Here is a 13,100-nt window from a genome sequence, read left to right on the forward strand (position 1 = left end):
TCCTTATATTGATGCTATCTAAGGGGTCTTTTAAACTGGTTCAGGTTTCCCTTTTGTCCAGGGGCTCCTCTTACAAAATGCCCTCGCTCTGTTTCCTGGTTCCTGGTGGGGTCCAAGATCCCTCTCACCCCTCAGAAGGGTCTTCAGGAATAGGACCCAGCTCCTCCTTTGCCAGGGACCTCACCAACCAAAGGCCTACCTCTTTGATTTAATTGTAGTGGGGTGATCTGCTCTCGGTTTTGCACGTGGTCCCTGTAGCCTGCGTCTGCTGCCACGACGGTTCCTGCGGCCTGCGGCCTGTGTCCTCTGCTGCTGCTGTGGCCAGTCCCAGCCGGTCCCAGCCGGTCCCAGCCAGCCGCCTCCGCCATCTGGGTTCCGGCCGCCTCCCTAAACAGGACATTTTTTTTTCAATGTTCAGTTTCCTTTAATGACCCCCATCTCCCCTGAAGGGTAGGTGCAGGCAGCTAGGCGACAGCAAGACATGTTCACTTGAAGATCTTGCCTTGATTGACGGCTTTGCCCACATGCTGGAAGGCCCCCTCCCAGGAAAAGTACTCTCGAACCAGGGTCTGGGTCTCCTCGCTACCAGGATCCAGTTTCTGCCATGTATATGACACGTAGTCCACCTGCCAATCTGGACTTAGTGAAAAGGCAAGTTCTTGGCCTCGGAAGACCCAAACGCCAGAAATGGAGCTGCTGTTGTTGGTTCCAAAGAGGATGCCACTAGCAAAGGCATTCTTCCTCAGTTTGTCCAATCGCTGGAACATGCCATTGATGAGGTTGCAACTCATAAAGGTCTGGGTGAGCTCCTCAGGGAAGCGATATTCAGCATACCACAGGGACCAGCCGTCCTTATCAAAGTGCTCCCCAAAATATGGCAACTTTTATTCAAAAAACATTTTCCAACACAGCCATTTTTAAAACTATCAATAGATATTAAATTTAAAATTGATTGTCAAGTTCAACCAAGATTATTTCACATATATATGTGCACACATTTATATGTACACATTTAAACACATATGTATATAAATATATCAAATAATGGTGTTTTTCTTTTATTATTATTATTATTATAACATATATAAGAAAACATAAATATATAAAATACTACCTGCTAAATCCATTTAGTATCCCATAAATATATGAGACATGAAAGTAGAAAAGAGATTTTGAATGTGAAATGAAATATTGGTAGAGATCAGGGGGGAAGTGAGGAGCAAATGTTGTCAAAGTTAGTGATATACGTTTATGAAAATAGCCATATGAAACTCACCACTATGTGACTTGAATATAATGCAAATAAATTAAAACTATATCAATAAATTGGTACAATATAAAATTCTCAGCTTCAGAAAGATTGCTTCCTAGAATTAACATTTTGAATACTCATTAGACCACAGTAAAGAAGTTGACCCAATCATATGATTGTCCCCAAAGCAAATAAGAATGGGCATGTATAGGAAAGTGATAGCAGCACTCTCCCTAATATCCTGATTTCTCATACAGAAGAAAATATCTTATTCATGGGTCCTTGAGAGCCATGGTAAGAAATGTGAATAGAAGAATAATGTCACTGAGGGATGCGCCTTGACCTCCTCAAGTATCTAAGGCTGCTTCTAGATTCTCTTAATTTGCTCCGTCAATTTGCCCTTATCTTCTATCATTCAATGAGCCCCTCTGTGCTTTCTGTTGTATCAATGCATCTTGTCACCACTTTTACCTAAGGAAATCAGCTTGGCTCCTCAATTCTTGAAATTATATTACATAATTTACCATGGATGTAAATGATTTTATTCTGCCCAATTAGTACTAGTTTTGTCAAGAAGTGTAGTGGTGAGGGGTTTTCAAATAGTTAATAGATTCTACTGCTTTGTTATGACTAAATATGTCTTAAATTATTAATATCTTCTCTTGAAGGAGTCAGTTTTCTTTCAAACATTTGTATCTGTGCCATGCTTTTCTTTTATTCATGTACCTTGACTTTGACCTTGTTTCTAACTAAGTAGTATCTTGGTTTATATTAAGAGATTTTCCTCTTTCCTTGCCCTACTGATGTTATAACTTTTCCTGTATTAATTCTTAATGAAGGGCAACATGCACAGATTGATTTACTCCAATTTCTAAATCCAATCTATTTCAGAATGACAGAAAAACCTCAGTTCACCCTGTAACACCTCATTGTCAGTATGCTCCACTATTTTCCTTTTCTGATATTTATTTCAAGATGTGGAGTTCATACAGAAGATGGATGAAAATAATGAGATACAATTACTTATTTTTTTAAGTGGAATAACACATATGAAGTTAATCTAAAAGCAAATAGACAAAGAGTTACTTTAAAATTTAGTAGAAATGATGTGGTCGTCCCTACCTTATACTCCATACACTGTTAGCTACTTACCAGTGGTTATGAATCTCTCTTGGTATTTTTTTTTAAGAAAAATAAAGCTCTCATTTCCATTACTTTACACACAATAATAGAGTCATTGCAACCTTGTATAAGTTAGAGAATAAAAATGTCAAGTACACAATAGTCAATCAGAATATGTTATAACATTACTTCAATTTTTTTAATTTGCTTTAATTTTAATTGAATAAAATCATATAAATTCTCCTTCCCTTTTCATCCTCTATCCATTCCAATGTTACCTTCTTCCAAACCCTTCCATATCCATTATCCTACACCCACTGTAGTTCATGGGGAATTTTTTATTATTTTGTAACATATATAAAAAACAATAAATGCAACTTCCTGAGAACATTTAGTGGTCCTTGTATGTATACCATTTCAGAGATGACCATTTGGTGTTGGATAAGACTTTAGTGGGCTCATTCATGGAAAATCCTGCTTCTTCCCCTCTCAGCAAACATCAGGTATCTATATGTTTTATTTTTGTTTTTGTTTTTTGGTCTAGTAAAGGGGACACTGAGATTTCTCTCTTTCATTTTAGTATGTACAACTTCAGTTTCAATAAATTCTTATTAAATAACTACATATCAAGTCTGGAGTTAGAGTATATTTGAAGATAAAAGAAGTTTATGATTCACGTTGATTTCTTTAAATCTTAAAATGAATTGTTTAGAATTGTCAGTGTGTATACAATATGAAGAATAGATATTTCAAGCTGTTAAAGCTAAAACCATGAATAATATTTATATAAATGAAAACATCAAATGTTACTAGGGAGAGTCATTTTTTTTAGAGTAATTGCTATTCTATTTGCTATGTGACTTAAATCACATAATAAGAGCTCTCATACCTAAGGGTTGAAGGACTTAATGACTTTTTGGTTTAATTGATATAGCACCAAATCACACATTGAATATCCATATGGGTAATATCTACATTTACAGGTAAAGGCTTTTCTCAGCTTTAAACAGGGCAGTCTCTCCTTGGAATGAATGGAGATAGAGGAAATGACCTACAGCTGCATCAGAAACTGAGCATAAAAGATGATTGAGGACTCAGCCATTGATAAGACATTTATACTTCCAGTTTAAGGCTCAAGAGACATCGTGGAAGAGAAGTTAGAAAGAATATAAGAATCACAGGATAAGGACAGTGCCTATGAAATACTATCTTCTAAGCATGACATAGACTTGGGAAGCACAAACTAGTAACATCTTTGCATACTGCTACTGAGTCATACAGAAGTTGGCCATAAATAATGCTCAGCTATGGAGGCAGAAAGGAACCATAGGGCCCCACCACATACCAATAATGTGTTAACAAAAAGTTCTAGGGAAGAGAAAGGCGTGATATCTAGTTGTGCACCTGCTAGTAAGCCCACAAGGCTGTGATGGATAGTTGCAAACTTAGGATCACACAGAATTCTCTGATTAAACTCTGGGATACTAAAAAAAACCAATATAAGGAAAAAAAACATTTGTAGAGAGAAGGTGTGGCTGGAAGAGTCCGCAGAAAAATAGGCTAGTGTAGGAGGAGATGTATATATATATGAATGTGTGAAAGAACAAAATTTCCTAATAAAAATATAGAAAGCACTCTTACAAAGATAGGTAAGACCAGAGCTTGCAAAATTGCTAGTAGTTCAATAACAAGTGCTACCCAAAGAATTAGAAAGTGCATATTTTGGGATCATGGGCTATTGGGTCATTTGCATAGTATGCATCATTTTTTAAATTAATTTTCTCATTCTTTTTGGCCTATGCTGAAGGAACAGCGTTTCAGATCTTCCTTTCTTATTCTAGTTTATTGTATATACTAACTTTGATCTCACTTCCCAGTTTAATCTAGTGTTACAACTCTCCTATGATAGCTGGGGTTCCCATAAATCTTTGGGAGGGCAGTTGGAGGATGATATCTTCCCTAATTTTTCCATGCAGATGAAGAATATAATTCCTACCTACAAAGATCTATATAACTCTCCACTATGGAGAAGAAGGTCTGGATTTCCTTTAAGTGGAATAGGGTAGAATTCCTGTATTACAGTAAGTTTAGTTTAAAATTACTAAATCCTAGAGTCACCAATCATACAAGGATACTAAAGATATTAGGTTTGAATAAAGAGTAACATGGTAATGCCAGGAAAGTTATGACCATGATTATCCTAATTAAGCCATCCTCTGTAGCTTACTACAAGATTTAAGATCTTTTGGACTGAAAACAAAATCAATCCTATTGATAGTTATCCATTATATATTGAGCCATGTGGCAAAATACTGAAGAAAATGCTTAAGAAAGAATCCAAAATCCAATGGAATTAATTACAAGAAAAATACTGTCAATTTGTAATCATTGAGTATATATTACACAAACATTGTCAAATTAAAAATAATGAAGTAAACTACAACATAAAGTTAGATAACTATAATTTATAAAAATGCTTATTTTATTAAGAAAACAAGACATAAACTTCCTTGTTTTATCTTTTTAACTTTTCCTCTATTCTTTGGAATTTCATTCACATATATAATGTAATATAATCATAGACTTTTGCCTTCATGCCATTTTCTTCCTTTAATTCCTTATATATCAATTACCCCAGCACATCTCCCTCCCAAATTTACACCTTTTTAAAAGCTCATTAATTCCACTCAGTGATGCCAATAAGTGTATGGGTGTGGGTACATACACTAGAAACAGGGAATCTTACCAGTGATCATCTCTTCAAAGAGAAATGATTTTTCCTTCTCTCAACAACAATCTACCGCCAATGGCTTAACAATAAGTAGACACCATAGGGAGATATCCATGCCTTAAGATAATCTACCAGATCTATACCTGGATTTAGGTTGATTTGATCTTTAGCACATTGTAGCATCTGCACATAAGTGCTTTGCTTTCAGAAGTTTCACAGTAGGTAGCATTTCGGTTTAGATAGAGACAAAGCCTTATTTTTCTAAATTCAGCTGAGCACTTATTTTCCTGTGCCCAGGTTTGTCAGAGTTAGGACAAGAATTTCCCCTGTGTAATCCTGTATTTGTAATATGGTACTATAGGGATTTTCATTGGTATGGATCTTGCTTTGTTGATACAAATTTAATGTCAATTTTATTATATGTATTTTTATGTTCTTGCTTAAGGTGTTTGTTGTGTTTTTGCAGCTCATTTAAAATGTAATGTATAATTAAGAAATATATGTTAATAGATAATCATCTATAATAGTCTAACTTTTATTCATGTTAGTTAAGTTTTCTAGATATGTATTCTTCAAATATTTCAGAGACCTTCAGAATATGTCATTTAAAATGTTTTAAGATGAGATACATCTGTTCCTGTCAACTCCAATCTATTTCAAGAAAATAATAGGCATCAAAGAGGCTCCTCATGGAGTTTGTTAGCCATTCGGGCAAGAAACCGTTTATGCCTGGACTGCTTGATGGACTTTGCCATTAAAAGGCAAAACAAGTCTTCAAATTTTCTGCTTTGTGGGCTATGGACCTGTAGGTTGAAGATGGATGTCCCAAAGGTACAGAAGAACTTTGAGTGATTGCCCAGGTATCAAGATGTTTCTGTCAATTTTAGAATTTTGTAAGTTGCTTACAATGTTCTTTCTGTTTACTTAGGTAATATTATATCCTTCTGGAGTCTTTGATAGAGTTGATGAATAAATAGTTATAATTATATTTTTCCTTAGTTATGATAAAATATAAAGTAGATATAAATATTATAACTGGAATTCTTGTTTGATACCTTTTTTGTTATATGTAATTTTACTATGTTAAATTTAAAACCTTCCTTTTTATTTAAACAGAAAAGGGGAAATGATGTTGGAAGTCCTTTTGTATATGTGTTGATTTTACCGGATAATGAATAAGGAAGATGATTTTGCCTGTTAGGGCAGAGTAGATCTAGGTGGGAAAAACTAAACTGAATGCTGAGAGAAAGAAGGCAGATTCAGGGAGAAACCAAGTAGCTGCCACAGGAGACAGGCTTGTTGAAATTTTGGTGGTTGGCCCCAACGTTGGGGTGATGCACAGATTAATGGAGTTGGGTTATCTTAGGATATAAGAGCAAGCTAAAAATATGCTTAAGGTATTGGCAAATAGTATTGCAAATAAATCCTGTCACAGCAAGTATCGGCAAGCTACTTTTGCTTAAAAATCATTTATGTGTGTCTGTGTGTGTATGTGTAGTACACATTTATTGACCTGCATACATTGAACCAACTCTGAATCACCAGGTAAAGTCAAATTTATGGCTAGAGATGATCTTGATACCTGCTGATATTTGTTTTGAAATTATTTTATTTATAATTTTTATATCTACATTCATCAATGATATTGGCCTATAGTATTATTTTACTCTTGTCTTTACTTGGTTATGATATTAGAGTAATATTGGCTTCAGAGGAAAAGTTTGGATGTGCTGCATCTTTTCTGTTTGAACACTTAGGAAATATTGGTTATAATTTTTTTTTAAAAAGTAAATTTTATTTTGGAGAATTTCATACAAGGGAACTGCATCTACATCATTCCACATACCTGTTCCCTTGTAATCTCACCATAGTCCTCTTCCAAACTATCTCTTCTTTAATTGTTGTTGTAAAGGGTATATACATAAGTATAAATACACACATTAAACACATACACACACAAGAAAAAGCCCATTTAGTTTTGCTCACATTTATATATGTTCAGTGTTGACCACTTGAGAGTATGCAAAATTTGGGGTTCCTTGAGACATCTGATTTTCCCACTTATCAACTATTGACTATGTCTAGCACTTTACATAGTGGTGGGATATTGTGGAAATTCCTTGTGTACATTTTGAAGTCAAATGACGTTATTATGCAAGTTGTTCAGGTAAGCATATGCTGTGATTTCATGGATACATTTCTCTGTCATTTCTCGAGGGTATAATTTATCAATTGGTGCCTCAGACCTCTGTTTCTTAGAATATTTTTGACCCCTCTGTAATTTCTGCAAATTTTTCCTGAAGCTTAGGTTTGGAGGTTGCATTACAGATGTATCATAGTCACTTATTATCTACATTTGGATCTTTAATAATTTCCATAACCTTAAAATAGAAGCTTCTTTGAAGGGATAAGAGCTAGACCCTCTTGTGAATATAAGGACTGATGTTCAGGAAAAAAAAATATTGATTTCTTTTTAGGTCTATGATCTCTACAGCCATGGGTAGCTGTTTAGGTATATTGTATCAGTCACAAATTACCTCCTGCTGAGTGAGCCAGAAATCCAATTAGGTAACTGTTAATTACCTCCAAGAAAAAATGTGCCACAATTGCACCATTTTTAATGTATTGTCAGTCAAGTCATGATTTTGCTTTATAGGCTTTATAGATAAGTTCAACTGCTGAATACTTGTTTTCCTCAGTAGCTTGCATGAATCTCCTAATTGTATGAGACCACTCTTCAGGGATGGGGTTCCCAGTTCAGTTCTAGCTTTATTTCTCTGAGTATTTTCCTTCTTTTTATTTATTCTTTGTGTGTATTCCAGATCATGTTTTTCAATTTCATTCATTTCCCTTTACTTTCATATACACCCTGTGCTATTGCAACCCTCCTACCTCAAATAAAATGAAATAAAATTTAAGAGAACAAAAAAGTAAAAAAAAATCAGTCTCATCTTGGAAACTGTAGTGTGACACAGTAATTCAATGAGGAGCAGGACCAGTTCTGCTTTCATGGTTTAACGGTCAGATCTCCCATGTCTACATCGTAGGGGCCTGCTCTACTCTGCTGCCCAGGAATGGTGTTGTGGCCACTCTCCTGAGTACTGTAGCTTATGAGGGGCAGGGACAGTCCTCCAGTTCTTATGACCACAGGACCAGCTTTCCCACCTGCCTCATGTCCTGATGGGCATGGGGGGAAGGCATATTTCCCCCACTCATTCCTCAAAATGCCAGAAAGGTAACTATTCCATACTCACATCTTCCAGGCTGGCTCACCCACACTTCTGCCTTGGTCTGGCTCTATTCTGCTGCCCAGGAGAGTTATAGGGCCTGCTCTCCCAAGTGTTGCAGCTGGTAGTGGGCAAGGACAGTTCTTCCATACTTATAACCTTAGAGTCAGCTCTTCCACCTGCCTATGTCATTGATTAGGGAAGGTAATCTCTCCCCAACGCAGGCTGTCATATGGCAGATGAGGGGCCTGGTTAGGTCTCCCACATTCACATTCACATTCACAATCTGGTTCACTCATGCCCTGTCAACAGGGTCAACTAAACTGTTCTTCCCTGATGAGGCATAGGGTCTGCTACCCTGAGTGCTACAGCTGGCAAAGTGCTTGGCTTCCTCACTATTTAGAAGAGGTAGGAGGGACAAGGGAGGAGAACATCTTCCCCTCATTCTTACAAGCACTCCTTGGCTGAAAGAGGCAGTATCAGCTATTCCCCTCTCATGCACTGAGAAATGGCTCACCTACACCCCTGTCCATAGGGTCTACTTTAGTATGAGACTCCAAAGAGGCTGAAGGCCTCTTCTTTTGGGTGTTGAAGCTAATGATGGGTTGAGTCAGGTCGCCCACTTGCTACACGTGGTAAGGGGCTAAGTGGAGCAACTTTCCTTCACCACATAGCAGGCATGCACTGCTCTCTCCCTTTCCCATGGTCAGGCACTTCACAGCAACAACAATTTACTTCTGGAACTGACTTTTATATTAGTTACTTTTCTATTTCCTGTGAAAAAACAGCATGGCCAAGGCAAATTACAAAGAAAATGTGTTTAGCTTAGCTTATTGTTTAGACTGTAAGGGTCCATGATAGCCAAGCAAAGGAATAGCTGAGAACTCACTTTTTTTTTTATGGTCAGTGATCAGCAACATTGGCTAACCTGTAAATTAGCAATTAATTCTTTAAAAGTTATTAATTGTAGTAGTTGTCTCATTATCATTCTCATTATTATTTCCACCATGACAGCAACTCACCTTTCATTCTCTCCTCCCAGTCTTTCTCCCCACATTTTCCTTTTCCTCCCCTATCTACTAATCCTACATTTCTATTCAGAAAAGGTCAAACCTCCTATGAATGGTAACCAAACATGTCATCTCAAGTTTCAGTAAGACTAGGCATCTACACTTATATTAAGGCTAGAAAAAGCAACACAGTGTAAGGAATAGGGTTCCTAAAGTCAAGAGAAGAGTCAGAGACAGTCCCTGCCACCACTGTTAGGCAGCCCAAAGAAGATAATGGTACACAGTTGTAACATATATGCAGAGGGCCTAAGTCAGTCCCATGCAGGCTCTCTCATCATCAGTAGAGTCTCCGTTAGCACAGGTTAGTTAATTCTGTGGGGTTTTTTTTGTGGTGTCCTTCACCTTTCTGTGAGAACTCACACCTTAATCCACCACCATTAGATAGAAAAAGAGCACTGAGAATTGCATGACTCTTTTGAAAGCTCAAAGACTGACCCTAATAGCATATTTCATCCAACAAGACCACACCCCAGAATCCTTCCCAAGGTGTTTCACCAACTAGGGAACAAAATGCCTCTTGAGGGTATTTTTATTTAAACCACCACAGTAAAGAATGCAGATGGAGAGAGAGCACAAGCAAGGAACTCAGGACCGCAAGGGGTGCACCCACACACTGAGACAGTGGGGATGTTCTATTGGGAACTCACCAAGGCCAGCTGGCCTGGGTCTGAAAAAGCCTGGGATAAAACCGGACTCTCTGAACATAGCGGACAATGAGGACTACTGAGAACTCAACAACAATGGCAATGGGTTTCTGATCCTACTGCACGTACTGGCTTTGTGGGAGCCTAGGCAGTTTGGATGCTCACCTTACTGGACCTGGATGGAGGTGGGGTTTCCTTGGACTTCCCAAAGGGCAGGGAACCCTGATTGTTCTTTGGGCTGACGAGGGAGGGGGACTTGATTGGGGGAGGGGGAGGGAAATGGGAGGCGGTGGTGGGGAAGAGACAGAAATCTTAAATAATTAATTGAGACAGAGACCCACATTGGAGCACAGGACTGAAATCTCAAGGTCCAAATCAGGAGCAGAAGGAGAGAGAGCACGAGCAAGGAACTCAGGACCGCGAGGGGTGCACCCACACACTGAGACAATGGGGATGTTCTTCTGGGAACTCACCAAGACCAGCTGGCCTGGGTCTGGAAAAGCCTGGGATAAAACCGGACTCTCTGAACATAGCCGACAATGTGAACTACTGAGAACTCAAGAACAATGGCAATGGGTTTTTGATCCTACTGCACGCACTGGCTTTGTGGGAGCCTAGGCATTTTGGATGCTCAACTTACTAGACCTGGATGGAGGTGGGGGTTCCTTGGACTTCCCACAGGACAGAGAACCCTGATTGATTTTCGGGCTGAGTGGGTGGGACTTGATTGGTGGAGGGGGAGGGAAATGGGAGGCGGTGGCGGGGAAGAGACAGAAATCTTTAATAAATAAATAAATAAATTTAAAAAAATTAAAAAAAGGAAACAAAACAAAAAAATAAAAATAAATAATTAAATTTATAAAAAAAGAAAAGAGATTTATATATTTAAACCAATAACATAAATCACTGGTTGGTTACAAGAAAAAAAAAGAATGTAATGGTGGGTCCGAATAATTTCCGAGGGGACCGAGGAACACTGCTCCTCAGGGCTCTGCGTTCGAGCTAGGTATTGTGTCGTCTATAAGTTCGACGGGTTAGAGGTCCAGCCACAACAATTGAGGTCGTTTGCAACGACTGTCTAGGGAAGAAAGTCCGCTTCAAGTGCAACACCGATGACACCATCGGGGACTTGAAGAAACTGATAGTGGCCCAAACTGGCACCCGTTGAACAAAGATCGTCCTGAAAAAGTGGTACATGATTTTTAAGGACCACGTGTCTCTGGGAGATTATGAAATCCATGATGGGATGAACCTGGAGCTTTATTACCTGTAGACGGGAATTCCTTCTCCTTGCCTACTGTGCCTTCCTCTCCCACCCTCATTTGACACTGATATAGATGTCCATTTTTAACATTCACATGAATTAAAAAACTTCAGTGCTGCTTTGTTCCTGTCCAAAAAGAAAAAATAAAAAAGAAAAAAGAACACTGCTCCTTTGCTTGCTCCACGAACAGGAAGCCAATATGTCGGAACGGAAAATTCTAAACAAATACTACCCACCTGACTTCGACCCATCAAAAATCCCGAAACTCAAGCTACCCAAGGACCGGCAGTACGTGGTTCGACTGATGGTCCCCTTCAACATGAGGTGTAAGACATGTGGAGAATACATCTACAAGGGGAAGAAGTTCAATGCACGCAAGGAAATTGTCCAGAACGAGGCCTACCTGGACCTGCCTATCTTCCGCTTCTATATCAAGTGCACGCGCTGCTTGGCCTAGATCACCTTCAAGACAGACCCTGAGAACACGAACTACACCGTGGAGCATGGAGCCACATGCAACTTCCAGCCCAAGAAGCTCCTGGAGGAGGAGGAAAAGCGTGTGCAAAAGGAGCTGAACAACCCCATGAAGGTCCTAGAGAACCACACAAAAGACTGGAAGCTGGAGATGGAGGTGCTGGAAAATCTGCAGGAGCTGAAGGGCCTGAACCAGCAGCAGGCACACGTGGAATTTGAGGCCATGTTGCTGCAGCACCGCCTGTCGCAGGAACAGCAGCGACAGCAGCAGGAGGAGGAAGATGAGCGTGAGATTGCAGCCTTGCTGGAGGAGGCTCGCCACCGCAGGCTTCTGGAGGATTCTGACTCCGAAGATGAAGCTCCGCCTTCCCAACCAAGCTCAGCAGCAAAACCCAACCCCACAGCCATCCTGGTCGAGTCACCCAAGGCCAAGAGGAAGGCAGAGGCAGTGCGCAGCAGGGCACAGCTGGCCGGATTGGTGGTGCCAAAGAAGGTGAAGGCGGAAGCCAACAGGGGCTCAGAGCAGCTCCAGATGCCTACCGTGGGTGCCCCCGAGAGCAAGAAGACAGCCAACCTTGCACCCCAGACACCCGGGGCCTCCTCCCTGAGCCAGCTGAGTGCATATGGGGACAGCGAGGACAGTGACTGCTGAGCCCCTACAGCGACATCACAGACCCAAGAAACCAGAGGAGGAGATGGGATCAAGGAAGGCACCTTCAGCAAGTTCCTCTTGACCATGACTCTATTGGTCCGTACATTCTTGCTTCCGTTTCTGCAGTGAGAGATGTCCTCGGCAAGGTCAGCAGTCTCTCACTGAGCCCTACTCCTGAGACTTTTATCTACATAAAAATAATCTACTTAATCTCCGTGTTGTTCCGTGTATCTGCCGCCTTTACTTTGTCTCTCACTCCAGGAAGCCTCGTGATGCTATTCCTTTCTGTAGCTCAGGATGGTACATCGCCCACAATGCTTGCATCCTTAACGTTTTTTCCCTATAGAACTCCTATTAGTCTATACATAATTAAAATTGATTTCCCCCATCAAAAAAAAAAGAATGTAATGGTGGATCTGAGAGGAGTTACTGGAGGGATAAATATCAAAACGCATTGTGTAGAATTCTCAAAGAATTAATAAAATATTTAAAATGCACATATTTCATATATAAAATATTTCTAGATTCTAGAATATGTCAAACAGCACAAAGGCTTAAGTAAAAATCATCAAATTCATAAAATAGTCATCATTATCAGGTTGTAGTAGCTTGATGTTAGCTGGCTACTGTGATCAATATTATAATAGACCTGTATGATGTTGAC

The 13,100-nt window shown here is 39.4% G+C and overlaps 1 protein-coding gene and 2 pseudogenes across 1 annotated transcript; 2 read left to right on the forward strand and 1 right to left on the reverse strand.

Moving 5' to 3' along the window:
- Positions 1-409: 409 nt before the first annotated feature.
- Positions 410-8,482, reverse strand: LOC121441570 (elongation factor 1-gamma-like). Its single transcript, XM_041642793.1, has 3 exons — positions 8,379-8,482; positions 3,720-3,858; positions 410-881 (listed from the first exon to the last, which is right to left on the reverse strand). Exons 1-3 carry the CDS (start codon positions 8,480-8,482, stop codon positions 486-488), a joined length of 639 nt encoding a protein of 212 aa, XP_041498727.1. The 3' UTR covers positions 410-485.
- Positions 8,483-9,121: 639 nt separating this feature from the next.
- Positions 9,122-11,319, forward strand: LOC121441571 (annotated as a pseudogene).
- A 190-nt stretch (positions 11,320-11,509) lies between these two features.
- LOC121441572 lies at positions 11,510-12,436 on the forward strand (annotated as a pseudogene).
- The last annotated feature ends 664 nt before the right edge of the window (positions 12,437-13,100 follow it).

The sequence above is a fragment of the Microtus oregoni genome, unplaced genomic scaffold (genome assembly GCF_018167655.1).
Source record: "Microtus oregoni isolate MIOR12 unplaced genomic scaffold, Mior012 000079F_008, whole genome shotgun sequence".
In the NCBI taxonomy this organism is placed as follows: domain Eukaryota; kingdom Metazoa; phylum Chordata; class Mammalia; order Rodentia; family Cricetidae; genus Microtus; species Microtus oregoni.

Bases quoted from the DNA above. Each gene is read 5' to 3' on its own strand.
- LOC121441570 (XM_041642793.1), bottom strand. From the start codon at position 8,482: ATGGAAGAACTGTCCTTGCCCACTACCAGCTGCAACACTTGGGAGAGC. The intron at 3,859-8,378 runs GTGAGCCAGCCT...GGTTTTTTTTAG, and splicing joins AGACCAAGGCAGAAGTGTGG to TATCCCAGAGTTTAATCAGA. The intron at 882-3,719 runs GTATGTGGTGGG...TTTGAATAAAAG, and splicing joins TTTTTGTTAACACATTATTG to TTGCCATATTTTGGGGAGCA.